This window comes from Orcinus orca, chromosome 1 (genome assembly GCF_937001465.1).
Source record: "Orcinus orca chromosome 1, mOrcOrc1.1, whole genome shotgun sequence".
Lineage (NCBI taxonomy): Eukaryota > Metazoa > Chordata > Mammalia > Artiodactyla > Delphinidae > Orcinus > Orcinus orca.
Window position 1 is genome coordinate 103,277,882 of NC_064559.1, and position 25,246 is coordinate 103,303,127.

The window sequence follows — 25,246 nt, forward strand, 5'->3', positions numbered from 1 at the left end:
CACTCAACAAACATTTACTGCGTGCGTATCATGCGCCAGGCATTGTGACAGAAGCTGGTGCGAAAGATCCCCGCATTACAAGGAGCGCTCAACCCCTGTCAAGGGTCAGCCCCTAGTGCGTAGCGGGGCCTGGAGGCCGGGAGGGGCCAAGGGCCAGCTCGCGAGGCTCCCGGCGGCTCGGAGTCCGTAGCAGGGTCCAACCGTCTCTAACGGTCCAAGGACCCAGACAGCGGCTGGAATGCACTCTTCCAAAGCAAACCGCCGTCTGCAGAAACCCTCCCCTTTTCTCGCCCCCACAGAAACGGCCCGGTGGCTTGTGCCTTCGCGCCTGTTGCCCCGACCCGTCTCCCTTTAATCCCCAGGAAAGGGGGGGCCCCTGATGACCGCCCTACCCACAGCTCCCTTACCACGGGGTGCTCCGAACTCGGGTCCCTCTCCTGCTGCAGTGTCGGTGCTCCTCGTCTGTTCATTCCTCGACAGAGAAGTAGAGTGAGCCCCTCACTCTCTGCCGCGCAATTCCTTCCCCTTGGCTTTCTCTCCATCTCTACGAAGCCTATTTAATGTTTTCCCGCAAAAAAAAAAAATGTTTTCTGTGTCTCCTGAGTCCCTGTCACAGTATGGGGACCGATCGAGGCAAAAGATCGCAGAAGAAACAAGTGGCGGATCATCGCCCATCAGGAGGCGGCTGCCCCAATGGTCAATGGGTTGTGGGGTCGCACTGGCTTTGTACAAAGGCACTAAATTTGTGCGAACGGTGATGCGGCTAAGTGATGCCACCCCCTCGCACCTTGGGAGCGCGATTTTTCCCCACAGGCTTAGGAGATGGAAGCCTCCTCGGTAATTGGCCTAGAGATTGGCAGGGAGTACTCCGCGAGCCTCTAATTGGCTGTTTAATACTCAGCAGGTGCAATCTCAATTAACGATGTCGGCTTTCCCTGGAGCCTATTGGCTCACCTGGTGGGCCGGCTTTGAATTCCATCCGGGTAATTGGGTAGCAGCACGCAGCAGCGCCGTCGCTCAGGGGCAGCCCCCGCGAGGATTGGTTATGGGGGGGAAGACTGATTGGTCAGGCTGCGAGCCGGGCATTGATTGGTGCGGACGGGCTGCGGGGGCGGGGAAGTGGCGGCTGAAGCTAGGACCGCGGGGTTCCGAGTGGCGGTGCGAGTGAGAGGAGGCGACGGCGTCTGGCTTGAGGTGTGAGGCGAAGCGCGCGACGGCTGACTCGAGGAGCAGTAAAGGCGGGGACCGGGAGCGGAGGTTTGGGGAGTGAGGGAGGCTGGGCCAGGGGCGCCAGTGGCAACAAGGAGGCGGAAATGTGGGGCTTGGGGAAGGGAGGCGACCCCGGACGAGGCTAGGGTGTGGGGAAAGCTTTACCCCACCCCGAGGCTAGTAACCGTATCCAGGGGAAATGCGCTCGTCCTGGGATTAAGCCAAGACGGACCCTTGCACCAGTGCGGGAGGGTTTGCCCCAAGCCAATCACCGTCAGTTTATCAGTTTGCCTTTTATTTTCCACAGATTTTTCTTTAATTATCTCTGATAGGATGACTATTTACAGTCATCAGAGTAAGGGGGTTTTGTTTGTTTTTCCAACTTCCCTCTTTAGTTCTTAATAGATAGAATCGTGGGTTTTGGCTCAAGACTCCCATGTCAGAGCTACTCTTTTCTCAGCTTGCGAGAAGTGGGTGGAGGCTTTTTTCACGCACTGCTTTAAAAATAAATGTGGCAAGGATGAGAAAATCGAATGAGCTGCTTCAGTTCAACAAGCCGATCACCATGTTTTAGGTACTTTGTAAGTTCTGGTTGTTAGGAGATACTGGAGTGATAGATCCTTACCCCCATGGAGCTCACTTTGTGTTTTGAAATGCATATCAGATAGTTGTTAGCAACTGTTTAATACAAATGTCAGGAAACTTCAAAGTTAGCTTTTTCTGAAAAGCGTTGTCTAGCCATATTTCTCAACCTTGAAATGACCCACATGTCTCCTCTTTACCTGGTTTCCCCTAGGAGCTGTGCTCTTAAGTTCTAGTCTCTTCTTCACATTCAATTTGCAGTAATAAAATCAAACATAAGCTAGCATTTGGTACTATACAGTTATTCCCATTTTCATCATATTTCCCACTTTTATTTTTCTTAAGAGAAACTTAACAATATGAAAGGATATGTAAATTGTAAACAAAACTATACTTGATTAATATTAATCAAGTAGATTTTCTGTGAGACATCAGCTGATAACAAAATTAGCACAGAGTTCATTTGTAATATTTGAAGAGATGTTAGTAAAATTTAGGTTTTGGTTCAAATAGAAGTCACCCGATAAATTCATCCTTGTCATGGACATTCATCTTCCTGCCACCCACACTCCCTCCACCACCAAAACATCAGTATTCTATCTCAAATGCTACCATCTACTCAAATGAGAAACCTGGTAGCCAGCTCCTTGGCTCACCCTCTAACCTTTCCATAAATCAATTGCTGGGTCTTGTGTGTTCTCCCTTTGAAAACTCTCTGAACTGTCTGTCTACTTCTTTCCATCTCTATCACTGACACCTGGACTAGCCTCTGAATTGGTCTCCCTACACCTGCTGTTGCTGCTTTCAGTTCATTCTCACTACAGACATAGCCATTAATCAAGAATTACAAGCAATGCATGTGTTATGAAGGGATGGTTGGTGTACTATGGAAACCAGTAGCAATGAAACCCAATTCAGTGTAGCGGGTCATACTAGGGTCATTCTGTCCTCTCTCTGAGATGGAGAGAAATACATTTTGAGGTGTTCCAGGGACCCTTTGGAAAACCTCAAAGTTAGCTAGAGGTCAGACGAACTTTCTTTAGAATTTGATCTTCTGCGAAGTTTGTCAGAAATATCAAAAAGTTTTAAAACACTTGGTCAAGTAGGATCATAGGTCACTGTGGAACAATACTTATTCACTGAATCAAAGTGACAAAGATCTCAAAGGCAAATACAGGAATGTATTTCCATTCCTCATACCTTCTTTTTCCTGGAAACACTCCTCTTTCCTTGTATACTGAAATGTTTCGCTTATTCTAGTAGCTTAAATTACGTATATTAATTAGAAATCTCAGCTCTTTAAACCCTAATTTTTAATGAAAACTAAGAAGTAAGCAATTATTAACTGTCTTTTACATTAGCATTCTGTAGATTAGCAAGCTTATAAATAGTATTTATGGTTTCCAGAAAACACGTGCTTTTTTTTATAGTAAGTGTCTTAGTGTGGCACCAAACATATTAAATAGTTTCAAATATCTTTAGTTTCTTTGTAAAAGGAAGTCTGTGTTCAGTAACTAATGCTTCAGTATCTCATTTTATTTGGGAGTTATCTATTCAGTAGACTTACATCATTTAACTTAATTTAGCAAAACTCTAAAGTTTCAAATTATTGAAATCTAGAGAGTATTTTAAATAGACATTCCCAAAGATAATTATTCCTAAAGAGTTTACCTAAAAGTTCTTATCTCATTTACGTCTGTTTTATTTACTTAAAAGTTTCATCATATCAAGTTATATTCTTGCCAGCAAACTTTGCAACAGATATAATAAGGTCTTGTTTGATTTCCAGTAAACCTAGGTACAATAAAGGTATTATACTTAATGTTGATGATTCTAAAGGTATATATTGTTAATTAAACCAACAAGCTTAAGCTAACTTTAATACCTGATATTAATTCAATACTGAATATTTCCCAGATTGTTACCGGAAAACTGAGTTCACCTCTTGGTGGCTGTCAAGCCAAAAAACACAACCAAGCCAAAGATCGGGAGAAGGAAGGATTTATTTCTTGCAGCAAGTGAGGAGAACACTGAGGATCTTTTCTAAAGCAGTGTCTCCCCAAATAGCAAAATAGGGGAAGTTTTAAGTAAGGGTACATGCATATTCATGAAGGGGTTTGGGTGGTTGAGAGTCCAAGCTTTAGTTGATTGAAGTCGGGAGGGTCAGAAAAAGTCAACATCATCATCCCTTAGGTGCCAGTTGATCTGGTGGTTCAGTGCTTCAGGCTAATCTTTACCACTGAAACAGAACCAGGAGTCTTTACAACTGATATATTATCTTTGCCATCATTACTTCTCTTGCCTGAAAAGTCATTGTTTCTGCATTCTTTTGTTCCCTTAAAATCATTAATTACTGAGACCTGTTCAATGACAAGCATTGTGGCCAGGCTTGGATCACATAATGACTTGGGCCACAAATGGCTTCTCTACTGTCCAGAAAACCATGCCTGGGGACCTCTTACCCTATCTGCTTACAAGATCATGTGAATCCTTCCTTCCGGCCAGTTTCTTTTTTATTTCTAAGTATTTATATAGTGCTTAATTTTCTTAAAGCCAGTTAAATAGAGTTCTTGTGCAAATTAATTTTGGCAATACAACACATCTACAACACACATAGATAGATAGAAACAGATACCCCATAGTTTTCATTCCAAAATTTCAACCATGAATCAGCGACAAAAATATTAAACCCATCAGTAACAAGCTGTTGGATTCAAATTGGGTTTCTGGCACATGGAACAAATCAAAGTCACCTGTTTAGATGGCTAAACCTTTTTACTAATACTTATGGAGACAGTTAAGATTTTGTCATTGACAAGTTCCAAATTACCTACACCCTTCCTGAAACTTGCATTTTATCTTTTTTTTTTTAATTGAAGTATAGTTGATTTACAATGTTGTGTTAGTTTCTGGTGTACAGCAAAGTGATTCAGCTATACATATGTACACATATTCTTTTTTCATATTTTCCATTATAGTATATTATAGGATATTGAATATAGTTCCCTGTGCTATACAGTAGGACCTTGTTTATCTATTTTACATATAGTAGCTTGTATCTGCTAATCCCAAACTCCCAATTTATCCCTCCACTATCTGCTTTCCCCCTTGGTAACCATAAGTTTGTTTTCGAAGTCTGAGTCTGTTTCTGTTTTGTACATAAGCTCGTGTCATATTTTGGATTCCACATTTAAGTGATATCATATGTTATTTGTCTTTCTGACTGACTTTACTTAGTATGATGATCTCTAGGTCCATCTATGTTGCTGCAAATGGCATTATTTCATTCTTTTTTATGGCTGAGCAGTATTCCATTGTGTATATGTACCACATCTTCACTCATCTGTCGATGGACATTTAGGTTGTTTCTGTGTCTTGGCTATTGTGAATAGTGCTGCCTGTATCTTTTTGAAGTATGGTTTTCTCCTGATATATGTCCAGGAGTGGGATTGCTGGGTCATATAGTAGTTCTGTTTTTAGTTTTTTAGGAACCCCCATACTGTTCTCCATAGTGGTTATACCAATTTACATTTCCAATAGCAGTGTAGGAGGGTTCCCTTTTCTCCACACCCTCTCCAGCATTTATTGTTTGTAGACTTTGTGATGATAGCCATTCTGACCAGTGTGAGGTGATACCTCATTGTAGTTTTGATTTGCATTTCTCTAATAATTAACAATGTTGAGCATCTTTTCATGTGCCTTTTGGCCATCTGTATGTCTTTGGAGAAATGCCTATTTAGATCTTCTGCCCATTTTTTGATTGGGATGTTTGTTTTTTTGATATTGAGCTGCATGAGCTGTTTGTAGTATAGTCTGAAGTCAGGGGTCCTGATTCCTCCAGCTCCTTTTTCTTTCTTAGGATTGCTTTGGCTATTCGGGGTCTTTTGTGTTTCCATACAAATTTAAAATTTTTTTGCTCTAGTGAAAAATGCCATTGGTAATTTGATAGGGATTACACTGAATCTGTAGATTGCTTTAGGCAGTATAGTCATTTTGACAATATTGATTTTTCCAATCCAAGAACATGGTATATTTTTCCATCTGTTTGTGTCATCCTTGATTTCTTTCATCAGCATCTTATAGTTTTCAGACTACAGGTCTTTTGCCTCCTTAGGTTTATTCCTAAGTATTTTATTCTTTTTGATGTGATGGTAAATGGGATTGTTTCCTTAATTTCTCTTTCTGATCTTTCATTACTAGTATATAGAAATGCAAGAGATTTCTGTGTATTAATTTTGTATCCTGCAACTTTACCGAATTCATTGATGAGCTCTAGTAGTTTTTGGGTAGCATCTTTAGGATTTTCTATGTATAGTATCATGGCATCTGCAAACAGTGACAGTTTTACTTCTTTTCCAACTTGGATTTCTTTTTTTTTTAATGTTTTATTTATTTATTTTTTACTTATTTTTGGCTGCATTGGGTCTTCATTGCTGCATACGGACTTTCTCTAGTTGAGACGAGCAGGGGCTGCTCTGCACTGTAGCGCGCAGGCTTCTCATTGCGGTGGCGTATCCTGTTGCAGAGCATGGGCTCTAGGCTCGCGGGCTTCAGTAGTTGTGGCACACGGGCTGAGTAGTTTTGGCTTTCGGGCTCTAGAGCACAGGCTCAGTAGTTGTGATGCATGGGCTTAGTTGCTCCACGGCATGTGGGATCCTCCTGGACAAGGGATCAAACCCGTGTCCCCTGCATTGGCAGTGGGTTCTTAACCACTGCGCCACCAGGGAAGTCCCAAATTTGGATTTCTTTTATTTCTTTTTTTTCTCTGATTGCCATGGCTAGGACTTCCAGAACTATGTTGAATAAAAGTGACAAGAGCAGACATCCCTTGTCTTGTTCCTGATCTTAGAGGAAATGCTTTCAGCTTTTCACCATTTATTACGATGTTAGCTATGGGTTTGTCACATATGGCCTTTATTATGTTGAGGTAGTTTCCCTCTATGCCCAGTTTCTGGAGAGTTTTTATCATAAATGGGTGTTTAATTTTATCAGAAGCGTTTTGTGCTTCTTTTTGAGATGATCATATGTTGGGTTTTTTTTTAACATCTTTACTGGAGTATAATTGCTTTACAATGGTGTTAGTTTCTGCTTTATAACAAAGTGAATCAGCTATACATATACATATATCCCCATATCCCCTCCCTCTTTCGTCTCCCTCCCACCCTCCCTATCCCACCCCTCTAGGTGGATCATATGGTTTTTAGTCTTCCATTTGTTAATGTGGTGTATCACACTGAACAATTTGCAGATATTGAAAAATCCTTGCATCCTTGGAATAAATCCCACTTGATCATGGTGTATGGCCCTTTTAATGTATTGTTGGATTCAGTTTGCTAGTATTTTGTTGAGGATTTTTGCATCTATGTTCATCAGTGATACTGGTCTGTCATTTTCTTTTTTTGTGGTAGCTATGTCTGGCTTTGGTATCAGGGTGATGGTGGCCTCATAGAATGAGTTTGGAGTGTTCCTTCCTCTGCATTTTTTGGAATAGTTTCAGAAGGGTAGGTCTTAACTCTAAATGTTTGATAGAATTTGCCTGTGAAGCCATGTGGTCCTGGACTTTGTTCATTGGAAGTTTTTAAATTACTGATTCAGTTTCAGTACTGGTAATTGGTCTGTTCATATTTTCTATTTCTTCCTGGTTCATACTTGGAAGACTATACCTTTCTAAGAATTTGTCCATTTCTTCTAGGTTGTCCGTGTGTTGGCATATGGTTGCTTGTAGTAGTCTCTTATGATACTTTGTATTTCTGTGGTGTCAGTTGTAACTTTTTTCATTTCTAATTTTATTGATTTGAGCTCTCTACCTTTTTTTCTTGATGAGTCTGGCTAAAGGTTTATCAATTTTGTTTATCTTTTCAAAGAACCAGCTTTTAGTTTCATTGATCTTTTCTGCTGTTCATCTCTCTTTCATTTATTTCTGCCCTGATTTTTATGATTTCTTTCCTTCTACTAACTTTGGGTTTTGTTCTTCTTTCTCTAGTTGCTAGGTGTAAGGTTAGGTTGTTTGAGATTTTTCTTGTTTCCTGAGGTAGGATTGTATTGCTATAAACTTCTGTCTTAGAACTGCTTTTGCTGTGTCCCGATTTTGGAGCATCGTATTTTCATTTGTCTCTAGGTATTTTTTGATTACCTCTTTGATTTCTTCAGTGATCCATTGGTTTTTTAGTAACATATTGTTTAGCCTCCACTTGTTTGTTATTTACAGTTTTTTTTTTCTTGTAGCTGATTTCTAATCTCATAGCATTGTGATTGTTGTGGTTGGAAAAGATGCTTGATACGATTTCAGTTTTCTTAAATTTACTGGGGCTTGCTTTGTGGCCCAGTATGTGATCTATCCTGGAGAATGTTCCATGTACACTTGAGAAGAATGTGTATTCTGCTGCTTTCAGATGGAATGTTCTATAAATATCAATTAAGTCCATCTGATCTAATGTATCATTTAAGGCCTGTGTTTCCTTATTGATTTTTTGTCTGGATGATCTGTCTATTGATATAAGTGAGTTGTTAAAGTCCCCTACTATTAGAGTATTACTGTCGATTTCTCCTTTTATGTCTCTTAACATTTGCTTCATATATTGAAGGGCTCTTATGTTGGGTGCATATATATTTACAATTGTTATATCTTCTCCTTGGATTGATTCCTTGATCATTATGTACTGTCCTTCTTTGTCTCTTTAAGTCTTTATTTTAAAGTCAGTTTTGTCTGATATGCATATTGGCTACTCCAGCTTTCTTTTGATTTCCATTTACATGGAATACCCTTTTTCATTCCCTCACTTTCAGTCTGTACATGTCCCGAGATCTGAAGTGGGTCTATTGTAGACAGCACATATACGGGTCTTGTTTTTGTATCCATTCAGCCAGTCTATGTCTTTTGGTTGGAGCATTTCATCCATTTACATTTAAAGTAATTATTGATATGTTTGTTCTTATTCCCATTTTGTTAATTGTTTTGGATTTGTTTTTGTAGGTCTTTTTTCTTTCTTTCCTCTTTTGTTCTCCTCTCTTGTAATTTAATGACTATCGTTAGTGTTGTGTTTTGATTGCTTTCTTTTGTGTGTGTGTGTGTGTGTGTGTGTGTGTGTGTGTTTGTGTGTCTATTGTAGATTATTGGTTTGTGGTTACCATAAGATTTTGATATAGCAGTCTATATATATATATATATATATATATATATATATATATATATATATATATATATATATACAAGATTGTTGTAAGTTGCTGGTTTCTTAATTTCAAATGCATTTCCAATATCCTGCTTTTGTACTTTCCTCTTCTCACGATTGCTGGTTTTGGTATCATATTTGTGTGTGGATGATTTCCTACATTTACTGTATGTTTGCCTTTACCAGTGAGCTTTCCCATTCATAATTTTCTTGTTTCTAGTTATGGCCTTTTCTTTTCCGCCTAGAGAAGTTCCTTTAGCATATGTTGTAAAGCTGGTTTGGTGGTGCTGAATTCTTTTAGCTTTTGCTTGTCCATAAAGCTTTTGATTTCTCCAAATCTGAAAAGAGCCTTGCTGGGTGGAGTATTCTTGGTTGTAGGTTTTTCCTTTTATCACATTAAATATATCGTGCCACTCCCTTCTGGCCTGCAGGGTTTCTGCTGAAAAATCAGCTGATAACCTTATGGGGATTCCCTTGTATGTTATTTGTTGCTTTTTTCTTGTTGGTTTTAATATTTTCTCTTTGTCTTTAATTTTTGTCAGTCTGGTTACTATGTGTCTTGGTGTGTTCCTCCTTGGGTTTATCCTATATGGGACTGTCTAGGCTTCCTGGACTTGTGTGTTTCCTTTCCCATGTTAGGGGAGTTTTTGGTTATTATCTCTTCAGATATTTTCTCAGGCCCTCTCTCTCTTTTTTTCTCCTTCTGGGACCCCTGTAATGTCAATGTTGGTGCATTTAACGTTGTCCCAGAGGTCTCTTAGACTGTCCTCATTTCTTTTCACTTTTTTTCTTTTTTCTGTTCTGTGGCAGTGATTTCCACCAATCTGTCTTCCAGCTCACTTATTCATTCTTCTGCCTCATTTATTCTGCTATTGATTCCTTCTAGTGTATTTTTCATTTCAGTAATTGTTCATCTCTGTTTGTTCTTTAAATTTTCTAGCTCTTTGTTAAATGTTTTATGTATCTTCTTGGTCTCTGCCTCCCTTCTTTTTCCAAGATTGTGGATCATCTTTACTATCATTACTCTCTTTTGTCTAACTTTCTGTGTTTGGCCTCTGTTCCTCAGGCTGCAGAATTATAGCTCCTCTTGCTTCTGGTGTCTGTCCCCCGGTGGGTGAGGTTGGTCCAGGGGCTTGTGCAGGCTTCCTGGTGGGAGGGACTAGTGCCTGCCCATTGGTGGGTGGAGCTGGGTCTTGTCCCTTTGGTGAGCAGGGCCATGTCAAGGAGTGTGTTTAGAGGTGGCTGTGGGATCAGGACGACTTCAGGCAGCCTATCTGCTGATGGGTGGGGCTGTGCTCCCATCCTGTTAGTGTTTTGGCCTGAGGCGTCCTAGCACTGGAGCCTGCAGGCTATGGGATGGGGCCAGGTTTCAATGCCAAAATGGTGACCTCTGGGAGAGTTCACAATGATGAATATTCACTGGGGCCTCTGCCAACAGTGTCCTTGCCCCCATAGTCAGCCACAGCCAACCACTGCCTCCCCAGGAGACCCTCCAAGACCCACAGGTAGGTCTGGCCCAGGCTCCTGTGGAGTCACTGCTTTGCCCTGGGTCCCAGTGCATGTGAAACCTTGTGTGTGCCCTCCAAGAGTATTGTCTCTGCTTCCCCCAGTCCTGTGGAGCTCCTGCACTCAAGCCCCACTGACATAGCCAAATGCACTAGGGGCTCCTCTTGATGCCATGCCCACAGGCTGGGGAACCTGACATGGGGCTCAGAACTCTCACTCCTGTGGGAGAACCTGTACGATATAATTATCTTCCAGTTTGTGGGTTGCCCACCTGGTGGGTATGGGATTTGATTATATCGCGAAAGCATCCCTTCTACCATCTCATTGTGGCTTCTTCTTTGTCTTTGGATGTAGAATATCTTTTTGGTAGGTTTGAATCTTTTTTGTAGATGGTTGTTCAGCAGTTAGTTGTGATTTTGGTGTTCTTGTGAGATGAGGTAAGCTCAAGTCCCTTTGTTCCACCATCTTGTCTCCCCAACACCCTTTAGACTTTTTAATGATGGCCATTCTGCACAGTGTGAGGTAGTACATAATTGCAGTTTTGATTTGCGTGAAATTTGTGTTTTAAAAAGATGGTCCGGGGAATTCCCTGGCGGTCTGCGCTTCCATTGCAGGGGACCCCATTCGATCCCTGGTCAGGGAACTAAGATCCCACAAGCCACAGCAGCCCAGCCAAAAAAAGAAGAAAAAAAAAAAAAAAAAAGATGGTCCAGGTAAGAGTTCCTGGAGAAGATCAAATAGAATATTTGCGTCTCAAAGGCATAGGAGGAGAAAGGCAAGTTCCTCCTAGGAGGACTTTGTTCCTTAAAGACTAGAATTTTGTTTTTCAATACTTACAAGCCTCGGGAATTCCCTGGTGGTGCAGTGGTTAAGAATCCACCTGCCAGTGCAGGGGACACAGGTTCGAGCCCTGGTCCGGGAAGATCCAACATGCCGCGGAGCAACTAAGCCTGTGCGCCACAGCTACTGAGCCTGCGCTCTAGAGCCCACAAGCCACAACTGTTGAAGCCCGCAAACCACAACTACTGAAGCTCACGTGCCTAGAGCCTGTGCTCCGCAGCAAGAGAAGCCACTGCAATGAGAAGCCCGTGCACCACAACGAAGAGTAGCCCTCACTTGCTGCAACTAGAGAAAGCCCACGCACAGCAATGAAGACCCAATGCAGTCAAAAATAAATAAAAAATTAATTTAAAAAGAAACAAGCCTCTTAATAGGTGAGGTTGGGAAGTGGTGAAAGGTTTGGTGGGTTTTGTATTGTTTCTGGAGCCACATCTCTGTTCCTGTAAAGAGTAGAATTTTAAAACAAGGACAGTTGTTTTTAATTCCTCAAAGAATTGGGTGGCTACCTCAATGAAAGGACTGACATACCCATTCACCTCTGTTGGAATTTTACGTTCCCTCATTTAGCTTAGGGGACAAGGACCCCCCCAGTAAAATTCCTATCAGGCTCTGAATATCAGCTATGGTCAGTTTAGTCAGACCGGTGGCCTCCCATCTTGGTAATCCATTTACAAACACTTTTGAGGATCCTTCCTGGGTTTAAGAAATTCTTTAACTATGGCCTGCAGCCTCAGATGGTCCCATTTCTTTTTCTTTTTTTTTTTTTGAAGTATAGTTGATTTACAGTGTTGTGCCTATCTCTACTGTACAGCAAAGTGGCTCAGCTTTACACATATATATTCTTTTTTTAATATTCTTTTCCATTATGGTTTATCCCAGAAGACATTGTTTATCCATTCTAAATGTAATAGTTTGCATCTACCAGCCCCAAATTCCCAGCCCATCCCTTTCCCTCCCTCTCTCTCCTGGCCTTGGCAACCGTGAGTCTGATCTCTATGTCTGTGAGTCTGTTTCTGTTTTGTAGATATGTTCATTTGTGCCATATTTTAGATTCCACATATAAGTGATATCATATGGTATTTGTCTTTGTGTTTCTGACTTACTTCACTTAGTATGATAATCTCTCGGTCTGTCCATGTTGCTGCAGATAGCATTATTTCGTTCTTTTTTACGGCTGAGTAGTATTCCATTGTATATATGTACCATATCTTCTTTATCCATTCATCTGTCGATGGACATTTAGGTTATTTCCATGTCCTGGGTATTGTGAATAGTGCTGCTATGAACATAGGGATGATGCAAGTATCTTTTTGAATTATAGTTTTGTCCGGGTACATGCCCAGGAGTGGGATTGCTGGATCATATGGTAATTCTATTTTTAGTTTTCTGAGGAACCTCCATACTGTTTTCCATAGTGGCTGCACCAACTTACATTCCTCAGGTGGTCCCGTTTCTAAAGGTAACCATTTAATAGTGTCTTCAGAGTAGAAAGGCAATTCAGATAGAGGATTACTAGAATGAGTACTCAAAAGGAGGATAGAGGGGAGCAGTAGTTAAAGTTTTAGGTACCATTAATCTTTCATTAGCCTTCTACAACAATTCTTTCAATGAGGCTATTTTGAAATTTTGGAGCTTTTTGGGGCTTCTGCATATCAATTAAAATGGGTACAATAGTTTAAGATGAAAGCTCTCTAAAATTTTAACAATTTAGAAGTTTTTCCAATTCAGAGGATCCAAAGCTTCAAAAAGCTAGCCCTATACAAATATTTCTCCCTGCTAACCTAATTTGTAAAAGAGAAACTCTTACCACTGTTTCCAGTAGACCCTGCAGGCAGACATACAGGAGACTGCCAGCTTTAACTGCATGCAAAAAAATCAGTTTGGGAATGCAAAAAGAGAACCCAATCTTGGCCATTTCCTGGTGGGGTTTCCTCTAATTTCCAATTAAGGACTTGCAAGCATACATAAACCCAGCTGGTATTCCCATAGGTGGCTGTCTGTCTGCACAGGAGCTGTTTGGCCTTTGAGACACGATTTGCCATTATTAATTTGGTAACCTAATTCAGATATGAGATATGATCTGAACAGCATTATGGGGACAGTGTGGTGGATCAAATGTGTGCTGCTTCTGAGTCTAGCTCCCCAAGAATGTTACGCTTTATGGTTGGGCAGGTACTTCTGCCAGTGGGGAGGTTTGGTCAATGCATGGTGCAGATACACAATGCACAGTAGAGAGAGGAAACCAAAGGGCAGAGAAAATTTTTTATGTTTAAATTATCCTTGACTTGCCTTAGAATATGAAATTTTATTTCATCACATGTGATTTATTTTTTTATTTTTCTCCTTTTTTTTTTTTTTTGCGGTACGCGGGCCTCTCACTGTTGTGGCCTCTCCCGTTGCGGAGCACAGGCTCCGGACGCGCAGGCCCAGCGGCCATGGCTCACGGGCCCAGCCACTCCGCGGCATATGGGATCCTCCCGGACCAGGGCACGAACCCACGTCCCCTGCATCGGCAGGCGGACCCTCAACCACTGTGCCACCAGGGAAGCCCACGTGTGATTTATTAAAGTGAAAAACAGAATGGTTGTAAGTGTATTGATGGACTAGGGAGTAAGACTATGAAGACGGAAGTGACGTGTCAGAGTGAGGATACTTAAGAGGGTACATCCTGTTCCCCTCGTAGGGGGTAGGTTTAGAATATAAGGTTGTGAAGATGGTAGGCAGAGATGAGATTATAAAGAAACTTTCATGCCACTGAGCTTACATATAGGCAGCAGAATTGCTGAAGAATAAGAGGATGTGTATTCATTCAACAAATTATTATTGACCAAATATTTATTGAGTGGCTACTGTGTGCTAAGTACTGAGGAACAAAACAAAACAAAAAAATTCCTGCCTTTGGGGAGTTAACTTTCTAATGGGGAGGCAATCAAAGTGAACACCTTCCAGATTATTATAATGAATGACTTTTAATCATAGTGAAATGGAAAACTGTGGAAGGATTTGAGCAGATGAATAGCATTATTTGACTTACTCCAGCTGTTGTGTTGGGAATAAACTGGACAACGGCAAAAGCAGGGACGTAATTAAGAAGCAGTTGCAATAATCTAGACAAGAGATAATGGTGGTTTAGAGCATATGGTGGTCATAGCAGTGGAGAGGTTAAAAAGTGGTCAGATTCTGGATCATTTGAAAGTAGAACAAATAGGATTTGCTGACAGGATGGATGTGCTGTTTGAGGGGAAGAAGAGTAAGATTTTTAGCCTGAGGAGCTGAAAGAATGGAGTTGCCATTAACTGAGATGGCAAAGACTACAGGAAGAGGGTGAGATCAGGAGCTAGGTGTAGCATCTGTTAGGTTTGATATGCCTATTAAACATCAAATGGAGACATCTCATAGGCAGTTGGATATACAGACCTGGAGTTCATGGGAATGGTTCTAACTAGATCTGTGAATTTGAGGATTAAATCAGCATATAGATGAGGTTTAAAGCCAAGACTGACTGAGACTTGATGTAATCCCCAGAGAAGTGAGGTAGAACAAAGAGGGCAAAGGACAGAGCCCTGGGGCACTCCAGTGTTTAGAGGTTAGAAAAAGGAGCGGGAACCAGCAAAACAGACTGATGGAGCAGTCAGAAAGGGAGAAGGAAAACCAGGAAAGAGTGATGTGAAGCCAAGGGAAGAAAGGGTCAGAGAAGAGGGAGTCACCAGCTGTGCCAGACCCTGGGAGGGGTGGAGGCTAAAGGGAGGACTGAGAATTGATCATTGGATTCAGCAAGTCCAAGTCACTGGTGACCTTGACAAGAGCAGTAAGAGTGGATTCGAGAAGAGAAACCGAACACAGAAGTATTGACGCTCTTTGAGTTTTCTTATAAAAGGAAGGGAAGAAATGCATTGTATTTAGAGGAGTAAGTGGAATTGAGAAAGGATTTTCTTTAAGAAAGGAGAAATAATAGCATGTTTGTCTGCTGATAGAAAGATTCAGTAGAGAGGAAAACATTAATGATGCAGGATAAGGAAGGAGAGCAACATTTATATGGAGCAGAGATAGTTCATCAATGACTGCAGGAAAGAAGATAGAATATTTAGGCACAGATGGAGATAGGTGGGTCAGTTTGGAAGTTTGTTAATATTTTCTCTTTCTTAGTGAAATAGGAAGCAAAGACATCAGTTGAGAGGGAGGATGGAGAAGGAAGCACTAGAGGTTTGAGAAGAGGCAGTATGAAATAATTGGGAGGGTGAGAAAGTACATGGAATAAGGAAATAGAGTGAGGGACAATCGAGCCCTGGTCCCGGAGGATCCCACATGCCGCGGAGCAACTGGGCCCGTGCGCCACGACTGCTGAGCCTGCGCTCTAGAGCCCGCGAGCCACAACTACTGAGCCCACACGCCACAACTACTGAAGCCTGTGTGCCGTAACTACTGAAGCCTTCGCGCCTAGAGCCTGTGCTCTGCAACAGGAGAGGCCACTGCAATGGGAGGCCCGCGTACTGCAACGAGGGGAGGCCTGCGTACCGCAACGAGGCGTGGCCCCCGCTCACTGCAACTAGAGAGAGCCCATGCGCAGCAATGAAGACGCAACACAGCCAAAAATAAATAAATAAAATAAATTTAATAAATAAATTTAAAAAATATATATGCTAGGCAGCAAAATGAAGACACAGCGTCAGAGAGAGACTAACAGCAAGAAGGCCATTGCAGTGGTCTAAATGAGATTTGATGAGCTTCTGAATCAATTCAGGTACAGTATTGGGCTCATTAGCATATAGGTAGTAGTTCAAGCTTCAAGTATGAATAAAATTGCCCAAAGAGAGCAGACTGACAATAGCAATGGATAGAGGCCACTGGAAGACAAGCTCAAAACTCAGAAGACTCCTCCAGGTAAACAGGAAGAACCATGGGAAAGAGGGCACAGAGGTAAGATTAGTTAAGGCTTATATGTGCCATCTAGGTTGATTACCTGGGAAGTTGTAGTTTTGATGAAGAAACAGGAGAGAACCCCATTTCACTGTTAGATGAGGAGTAAGTAGAAATACGGAGTACAGATAGTAAATAGACCACACTTGCAAGAAAGAAAAGTAGAAGTAGCAAAGCCTGAAACTAGACCTGGAAAGCCATTCCTTGCAGAGAGAACAGCTTCTGGAAAGACCAGGAGGTATAGAAGTGCACATATAAGGAATTTTAAATAGTTTGATATGAAAACTAAATTTTTAAAAATATTTGATTCATTTCATTTTTTGTTCCTTTGTCTTTTAAAACTGATCAGTGTATAGTTCTCTTTGGGGGAATTGGGGAGGGAGAAGTAACCTTCTATTTAGTTGTATGTATATGTGTCCCTTAGCTAACTTTAAAAAAAAAAAATACCGAGACTTTCACATGAAGTAGACTTTGAGACTGCTCAAGCTCTTGAAATGGGAAATTAGGCAGTAATATTCTTCTTAACATTGTAATGTGTTCCCATTCTTTACCTGTCATAAAATTTGTATGAAAGCTCCTTTTCCTTCATTTGCTTATTTTAGGAGGCAGCAGAAAATGTCCACTGAACGGACTTCTTGGACAAGTTTGTCCACTATTCAGAAAATAGCACTGGGCCTCGGGATCCCAGCCAGTGCAGTGGTTGCCTATATCCTATACCGCAGATATAGGGAAAGCAGAGGTATGTGAATCCATGACTGTACATACGGAAATGTTTAAACTATGTTCTGGCCTTGTTAAATTGAAATGAAAGCTTTCCTTCCAGACTGGGTATCATTTGTTGGGATGTAATTGGCTTTCTCTGAGGGATCTTTTTTTTTTTTTTTTAATAAATTCATTTATTTTTTATTTTTGGCTGCATTGGGTCTTCGTTGCTGCGCGCGGGCTTTCTCTAGTTGCGGCGAGCGGGGGCTACTCTTCGTTGTGGTGCACGGGCTTCTCATTGTGGTGGCTTCTCTTGTTGCAGAGCATGGGCTCTAGGTGCGTGGGCTCCAGTAGTTGTGACACATGGGCTTAGTTACTCCGCAGCGTGTGGGATCTTCCCGGACCAGGGCTCGAACCCGCATCCCCTGCATTGGCAGGTGGATTCTTAACCACTGCACCACCAGGGAAGTCCCTGTGAGGGATCTTTGGAACAAAGTTTTTTCTCTTCTATGTTAATGTGAAGCTAGTCTGTGAAATAAATAACTCATTTTATCATTCTTTTGATCTCTTCCCTTCAGCAACACCAGCACTACAATGGGTTCTTTCTTTCTCCTTCTTTTATACCCGTACACTTGTTTATATTTTCCTTCTATTGTTAGAAGGCTAACTGTCCAGTCCAGTTTCCCCACAGGTTGGACCTAGGGAGTAGGACCTAGAGAAATGATTTACATACAGACGAGAGAAATTCTGAACCTAGTGGGCTCCTCAGGCAACTTCTAGCCTTCATTCTTCTCCAGGAGTCGTGTCTTGGGGGAAGTAGTTTGCCCAGAATCCATCACTCCTTCCTTGCAGAACCAAATGACTTTCCGTGTTTTAGCATATGAAAACAGTAGCCCAGAGAGAATGCCCATCTTCTGGTCTTTCAGGACCTTTTAATTCCCACTCAGATGCTACTTCTCCTTCTCTTTATGGTTGAAATCCTCAGTTTATCTCTTGCATCCACATCTCTTTGATAGCTAGATTCAGGGGAGGGCAGGTAGTAGCTTTGGGTATTATCTAAGTATGATCTGACGATCTATGCAGAAGAGCGGCTGACATTTGTTGGGGAGGATGACATCGAGATAGAGATGCGAGTCCCCCAGGAGGCTGTGAAGCTCATCATTGGCCGGCAAGGAGCCAATATTAAACAGGTAACTGTGTGAGCAGGCAACGGCTTTCCCAGGGATTGATTCTGCTTTCCCTTCTTTGCCCCCATTCCATAAAACCCACTCACACCATGTATATTTTAAACAGAAAAAATACAGGAACTTATTAGGTAACTGCTATTTTCCTTCTAGAGATGAGTACTTCTCCCTAGAGAATGGGTGACTTAACTTGAAATGGGGATTTTTAATTGGATGATTCTCAGCCTGGTATAGCTTGAATCATTCCTTTCTACTATGGAATTATGAACTCTCATTAATTGACAGTAACTAATTAATTGCTCCCTGATTCTTTTTACCATCTCCTGTTGTTCAGTTGGAATGTCAGTGAAATAAAATAATTGATTCTCTAATCCAAATTAGGGGGAAAGAGTGTTCTAAACACAGAGAAACTGTTTTGGATTAACTGCTATTTGGGGTTACCTTTGTCTCTAATCTCCTTCCATAAGTACACGTAATTGAGGACTGCTTATAGCACCCTGATTTCACTGATTACTGTGTCCAGTTCCGTCTACCTCCAGGGTTAGGTTTAGAGTATCCTTAGCTGACCCAGATGAGAGCTCATCCAGAGTGTACTACCACATATCCTTTTCTCTGCAGCTACGAAAACAGACAGGTGCTCGGATCGATGTGGACACGGAGGATGTAGGAGATGAGCGGGTGCTGCTTATCAGTGGTTTTCCTGTTCAGGTGTGCAAGGCCAAAGCAGCAATTCATCAGATCCTGACTGAGAGTACCCCAGTGTCTGAGCAGCTCTCAGTTCCCCAGAGATCTGTGGGCAGAATCATAGGTACCACTGGACAGCTTCCTCTGCTGTTTCCTTTTTTGTTTACCTTTGCCTTTCTTTCACACCTTCCCAAGGGTTTCTCCTGACCTACTTCGCTTCACCTTGCTGAGAAAAAAAGGCAGGGACATTGAGACCAGAGCTTTACTTTTTTACAGAAGTAAAATCAGAGGTAAAGCAAAACTCATTATCTCAAGAAGTTGTATGATCTGAACCTTACAAATAGGTTCCAGAAGGGTTCAGGTAAATGTATTTACCTCACATTTTTAAAGGGAAGCTAAGGATGCTCATTTTATCCCAAATCTTTCAAGACAGTGCTCTAGAAAGCACCTATTATGCCTTCCCATGGAGCATTCCTTACACTGCTGGAAGAGGCAGAGAAATGTCCTGTTCCTGGTCCAGTGTTTCACACACCGTGTAGGGTATCTTCTAATGAAGTGGGGATGTAAAGTATGCCGAGTGGCCAAAAAATGCAAGTGACATGACCACATTAACCTAGCCAATGTGTAGAATTTAAATAAAATGGATAGAGCAAATAATCCAGTATTCCCCTTAGTATAGTACAGATTTCAGTAGCTCCTGCTTTCCATTCACTATCTTCCATTCTGTTTAGTTTGAAAATGAGAACTGACTCTCCCCTCCTAGTATGTACAAAACAGTGGTGTCTCTAGTAGTTAAGGTTACTGAGGAGGGAAGGACAGGTTTTTATGTATTATTCAATGCAGGGAGAGGCGGCGAGACAATTCGTTCTATCTGTAAGGCCTCGGGAGCCAAAATAAACTGTGACAAAGAATCAGAGGGGACATTGCTACTATCAAGACTTATAAAAATCTCAGGAACACAGAAGGAGGTGGCAGCAGCTAAGGCAAGTAGCTGATAGATTTGAATTGTATCTAAGAGTGAGAAGAACACTTTACTCCATCCCAGGTCAATATCTGGCCACGTAGATATCATCCCTTGTCTTATTTTCCACAGCATTTGATACTGGAGAAAGTTTCAGAAGATGAAGAACTTAGGAAGAGAATTGCTCATTCTGCAGAAACCAGAGTCCCACGGAAGCAGCCAATCAGCGTAAGAAGAGAGGAAGTGACAGAGCCAGCTGGGGCTGGAAAGCCAGCTTTATGGAAAAACACTGGCACTAGCTTGGAGCAGGCTGCACCTCTGGCAGTTCCTCCCCACAGAGGAGGTGGCGACACGTCTGTTGTAGGACCAGAAGAGCGTTCCTGCAGGAAACCTAATGATGACAACCTTCAGAAGTTTGGAGCCCAGACCAGTCCAGAGACATCCATGTTTGAAAGTATGTAAGAAAGAGGGAACCCATGAGCCATATGGAAGATAGAAAAAGTGGCTTAGATAACCCAAAATAGGAAACAATAAAAAAAAAATTCTATTTTCTCGACTACACTTACAAGTCTTTAATCACAGATAGGACTTTCTGGCAATATTTTACTTGGGATTAGTACTAAGCACAAATACTTTTTTTCTGAATACAAACCAGCTAATAATTTTAGAAAACAATATAGAAATATGCTAGTTCACAGGAAACTAGTCTGTGAGTAATAGATCAAATAATTGAATTACATGGTATTCTTCCTCCAGACCTATTTATTTAAATAAGTAAAATACTGAGTCCAGTTTTTTTCCTGAATCATTACTGTTTTAAAAAATCTACCTCATTCAAGAAGAATAAAAAGGCTGTGGGCTGTTTCTTCTATGTATAAGTACTAGGATGGGCAGGGAAGACCAGGGCCCCTAAGAGGTTCATAGACTTGTCCAGGGTCACATAATGAGTCAGTGGTAGAAAGGGATCTGGAACAGGCCCACATCTGTCCATGTATCTTCTCCCTGGTCCATGCTGCAGCTAGCATATGGGGATTTCCCTTCATTATAACTGGTGGCTGATTTGAATATGTGGCAGATGACTAAGAATGTGACCGAACTCTTATTACTCAGATACATAGAAAGGAACAGAACATAGCTTAGTATTTTTCTTCAGGATGTTCTTGTATGATGCATCTAGTTGTCACTCTAGCCATTTTTAAATGGTGGTAGCCACTGGGTATTTGTACCTCTCACCCTCCTGATGCAGTCTTCCCATTTCAACCAGAGATGATTCTAGTAATGGTCACCATATTAGGTAATAATGATTCTGCAGCTTAACTTGCTTATCCCTGTGGTTAGTCCCCAGTCCAGACTTCAGTTTCCATGCTGATGAATTCCTAGAAGTCTATGTCTCTGCCTCTGAACATCCTAACCACTTCTGGATCCAAATCATTGGCTCCCGCAGCCTGCAACTGGATAAGCTTGTCAGGGAGATGACCCAGCACTATGAAAATAGTCTGGTGAGTTGCCATAGGGACAGGGCAGGGGTTTGATGGAAAGCGGGCATATCTTTTTCATTGTGACTATTCTCTTCCCTTTTCTGTGGAGCAGCGGCTTGTTCTTCCTTCCTTCTGGTATCCACGGTTTACTTTTTGGCCTACCCCTTCCTAACTCTGCCCTCTCCTGCCTCCTCATCCCCTTGTGTAGCCTGAAGACTTGATTGTGCATGTAGGAGACATTGTCGCAGCACCTTTACCTACAAATGGTTCCTGGTATCGAGCCCGGGTCCTTGGCACCTTGGAGAATGGGAACCTGGACCTCTACTTCGTTGACTTTGGAGATAATGGATATTGTCCACTGAGGGACCTCAGGGTGCTCAGGTCAGCGTGGGGGACAGGCTGGAGTCAGGCTGGAGTCTCACTTACTGACTCAGTCCTGGCCGTAGGGTGGTGAGCTGTTGGCACTTATCACCAGGGGGCGTTGGAAGAGAACCTCTTTACAGCGCTCAGATGATTATCATCTTCTGCAGGGCTAACTGCTGTCTAGAAGCCAGGAATATAACAAGGCCCTTCTGGCACTAGGATTCTAATTTGAATTTCTTTCATTTTAGGAGTGACTTCCTAAGCCTTCCATTTCAAGCAATAGAGTGTAGTCTGGCACAGATAGCCCCCTCAGGTAAATTAGTCCTATTACCTATTGACTTTGCCTCCATATAGAATAACTTCATAGAGCACGTGGGAGGGAGTCTCACATTCCCAGGCTTTTTGAGTTCTGGGGGCTCAGGTGCCTTTTCATCACCAGTGCCAGAAAGCAACGGTCAGAAACGTGCCTGGCAGTCAGACATAGGTGCCTTTTGAAGTAGACAAAGGTAGTTCCGGTTTTCCTCCAGGACATAATCCCACCCCCATCAGCACTGACCGCTTCTTAGGCTCTCTCTACAATTTTTTATGAGGTGAACAATGGGAAGAGGAAGCTTTGGATGAGTTTGACAGACTCACTCACTGTGCTGGGTGGAAGCCCCTGGTGGCCAAGATCTCTAGCTACGTCCAGTCTGGGATCTCAACTTGGCCCAAGATCCACTTATACGACACTAGCAATGGGAAGGTAAGACTGGGGTTCACATGTTGCTCACTGTCTCTTCAGTGTATTTATAGCCTCATTTACTTTTTCTCTCCCAGAAACCCTTATTTGATGATATTCCTAACTCATAAGATCCTGCTTACTGAACCACCAAAGGAATTTTTTAAAGTATCAATCCTAGCTCTTCTGCCCTATTTCCTCTGATTTGCCCTTCCTTCAGAGAGAACATCATTCCCTTTTCATCTTTCTTCTCAGAAACTTGATATTGGGTTAGAATTAGTTCGTAAAGGATACGCAGTTGAGCTTCCTGAAGACATGGAAGAAAACAGAGCTGTCCCAGTAACGTCGCCCAATGTGGTGAGTGAGCATTGTAGTCATTCAGGGTGCTGCTTTGGGGCAAATCTGGTGCCTTGAGACAAGAGGGCTTCTAGTCGTGCATGAGAGTTTGTAGAGCGTTCTCTTCTCCTAAGGACTCTGAGTTGCTCCACTAGTTGGTCAGAGAAGACCTTGTGTGCCTCAGCAGCCAAACCGGATTCTGTGAGCAAGATGATGGGGTGGCTTCTCCTTTCCCACCAGCCAAACACATTCTTCCTTTTTCTCTTGTTTTCATCCCTTCAGGCCACAGAAACAGATGTCTCTCTCCGCAGCACGGTCACTGAGACCAAGAAGAGTCCTGGAGAGATGGCGCATACCCTGTCCTGCCTCAGTTTATTAGGTACAAACAGCATTTTCTCCCTAGAGCATCTCTGGAAGTTACCATTTCTTAATCAGCCTCTCCAACTAGGGAGGTTGTTAAGACTTACCTCTTAACCAAGGTGGTCATCGAGCACCAAGAAGCCCATTTTTTTCCCTGAGCCTCAGTGGCAGTGCCTGCTAAATAAGGGCAGTGTCTGACTTTATCCTCATTTCCGCTACATAGAAGCTGCCTCTGTGTCTGGTGATGATAACCTTGAAGATGACTACTTAGTCTGAAGTCACCTTCAGTTGCCTCAGCCATCCGCTTTGCGGTAAGTAGAGCTATCATCTATCTGTAGCAACAGGAAAGTAATGAGGGTGACAACAGGGGCCTTGCCTCTTCCCCATAGCCCATCTTACCACTACTTCTCTGCAGCTGCTTTCCTGTAGCTTTACTTTCAGACTGAGCCCTTTCAAGCTTTTTGTGTCTTTGTGTCTTTGGCAGGATTTGGCATAAGATTTGGTGCCTGGAGAGAGGAGCCTGTGATAGAGATCAGTGCAGTTCTTCCTTCATTATATACACGATCTGGCTTGCTGTGGACCAAATGCATTTGCTCCTTCCACTGGACTACCGGAAAGTGTGAGGGGTGGAGGGAGACAAATACATGCCCCTACTCCCCTGCCACCCCTGTGCCACTTCCAGTGTTTGAGTCCTGCTGCGCTACTTCCAGCCTGCTCAGTGTGCAGCTAGCTCCCCTTGACCACTCACAAAGCACACTACTGCTAGGCTGTGTCCTTTGGAGGCTGGGAAACAGCCAGGGTTTGGTTATTGGAAATGATGATTCTGCAGACTCCTGACTCACCTCATCAGGTGACTGGTTAAGGAGAGTTTTAAGTGGTGAACTCAAAGACTGCAGTTGAGTCAGGAGGCAAAGGCAAAACTCAGCCTAATTATATTGAAAAGCCTCGGGGAGTGGGAAGAGGATACGCCTCCCAGCCTCAACTGCTGATATGTTATTGGAGACAAGGTTTTTGAAACAGTGCTCCAACTATTTCCCAGTAAACTTTGGTTAAAATACAAGTAGACAAGGAGAGAGGTGACTCAGGAAATATTCTAAATTGCTGGTATAGTATCTATAATATATATGTATACACACGCAGCCATAGAGCTCGTGTAGCTGTTCAAATCATTTGGGGTTCCTTTGCTGAATAAAGTTCTCAAGAAAATTATTTAAAACTAAATGCTGGTTGAATCACAAGGTGGAAACGAGTCTATGGGTATCTTGTGAACTGAAATCTGGTGAAAATTGCCAAACACCTCACACAGAGGGGCCCATCTATGAAACATCTGTCCCTCTCACACACAGATCATATTCTTGCCGTAAAGCAACTTCAGAATTAATCATTCACTAAGACCCCACCTAAAAGGAGTAGACTAGGATTCTAGAAACATGGGTTCTAGGGATAGATCTTTGCTGTGAACTTATGGGGCCTGTTTCCTTATAGCATCTCTCCGTTTCTGACAGTATTTTGAGGATCCAGTGAGAACTGTGAAGGTATTTGGAAGTAATGTGGGTGGTAGAATGATGACAAATGAACTTTTTTTTTTAAAGATCAGCAAGGTAAAGTAGAAGACTTAAAACTAGTATGTAAGGCTATCATATGCAGGATTTTTTAAATCTAGGAATTAGTGACGTCCACCCCTATACACATGGTAACTATATTTTCCCATAGACACAATTTTCAAATTTTATTGTCTTAGAAAAGTCTCAGTACCAAGTAGCAGAAAGGCTTCAGTGAAGGAGCATCTCTGAGTAGCTTGGGTAGTCCCACAGGAATCAGTGAAGGGCTGCCATTGATATGACATTTCAGACCTTGGCTGCAGTCACTCAGTGAAGCAGGCTCGGCCCTGGAATTGGAGCTGCTGTACAACAGGGTCATGAGGCCAGTTAGTCCCCAGTTTCCTCAGCCTTTACGCCTTTTTTTTTTTTTTGGAATATTTATTTTTTTAATTGAAGTGTAGTTGATTTACACTGTTGTGCCAATCTCTGCTGTACAGCAGAGTGACTCAGTTATACACATATAGACATTCTTTTTTTATATATTCTTTGCTATTATGGTTTATCACAGGATATTGAATATAGTTCCCTGTGCTATCAGTAGGACCTTCTTATCAGCCTTTACTCTTGAGGGGTCCCCTGATAGAAATCATTCATAGGACTTCTTGCTCTGGAAAATGAGTAGTGTCTCATTCT

The 25,246-nt window shown here is 42.2% G+C and overlaps 1 protein-coding gene across 4 annotated transcripts; it reads left to right on the forward strand.

Moving 5' to 3' along the window:
- The first annotated feature begins 1,101 nt into the window (after positions 1-1,101).
- On the forward strand, positions 1,102-24,247 carry TDRKH (tudor and KH domain containing). 4 transcript variants are annotated; one of them, XM_049697426.1, is made up of 14 exons: positions 1,102-1,194; positions 16,829-16,965; positions 18,012-18,118; positions 18,731-18,920; positions 19,640-19,779; positions 19,890-20,211; positions 21,096-21,256; positions 21,444-21,616; positions 21,847-21,911; positions 22,189-22,340; positions 22,572-22,673; positions 22,935-23,031; positions 23,236-23,323; positions 23,497-24,247. In XM_049697426.1, exons 2-13 carry the CDS (start codon positions 16,842-16,844, stop codon positions 23,286-23,288), a joined length of 1,686 nt encoding a protein of 561 aa, XP_049553383.1. In that variant the 5' UTR covers positions 1,102-1,194; positions 16,829-16,841; the 3' UTR covers positions 23,289-23,323; positions 23,497-24,247. The 4 variants fall into 4 exon arrangements, 3 of the variants coding, with proteins under 3 accessions (XP_049553383.1, XP_033271458.1, XP_033271459.1); XM_033415567.2 differs by lacking the exon at positions 1,102-1,194 and having other exon boundaries at positions 15,594-16,965; XM_033415568.2 differs by lacking the exons at positions 1,102-1,194; positions 22,572-22,673 and having other exon boundaries at positions 15,594-16,965.
- Positions 24,248-25,246: the final 999 nt, after the last annotated feature.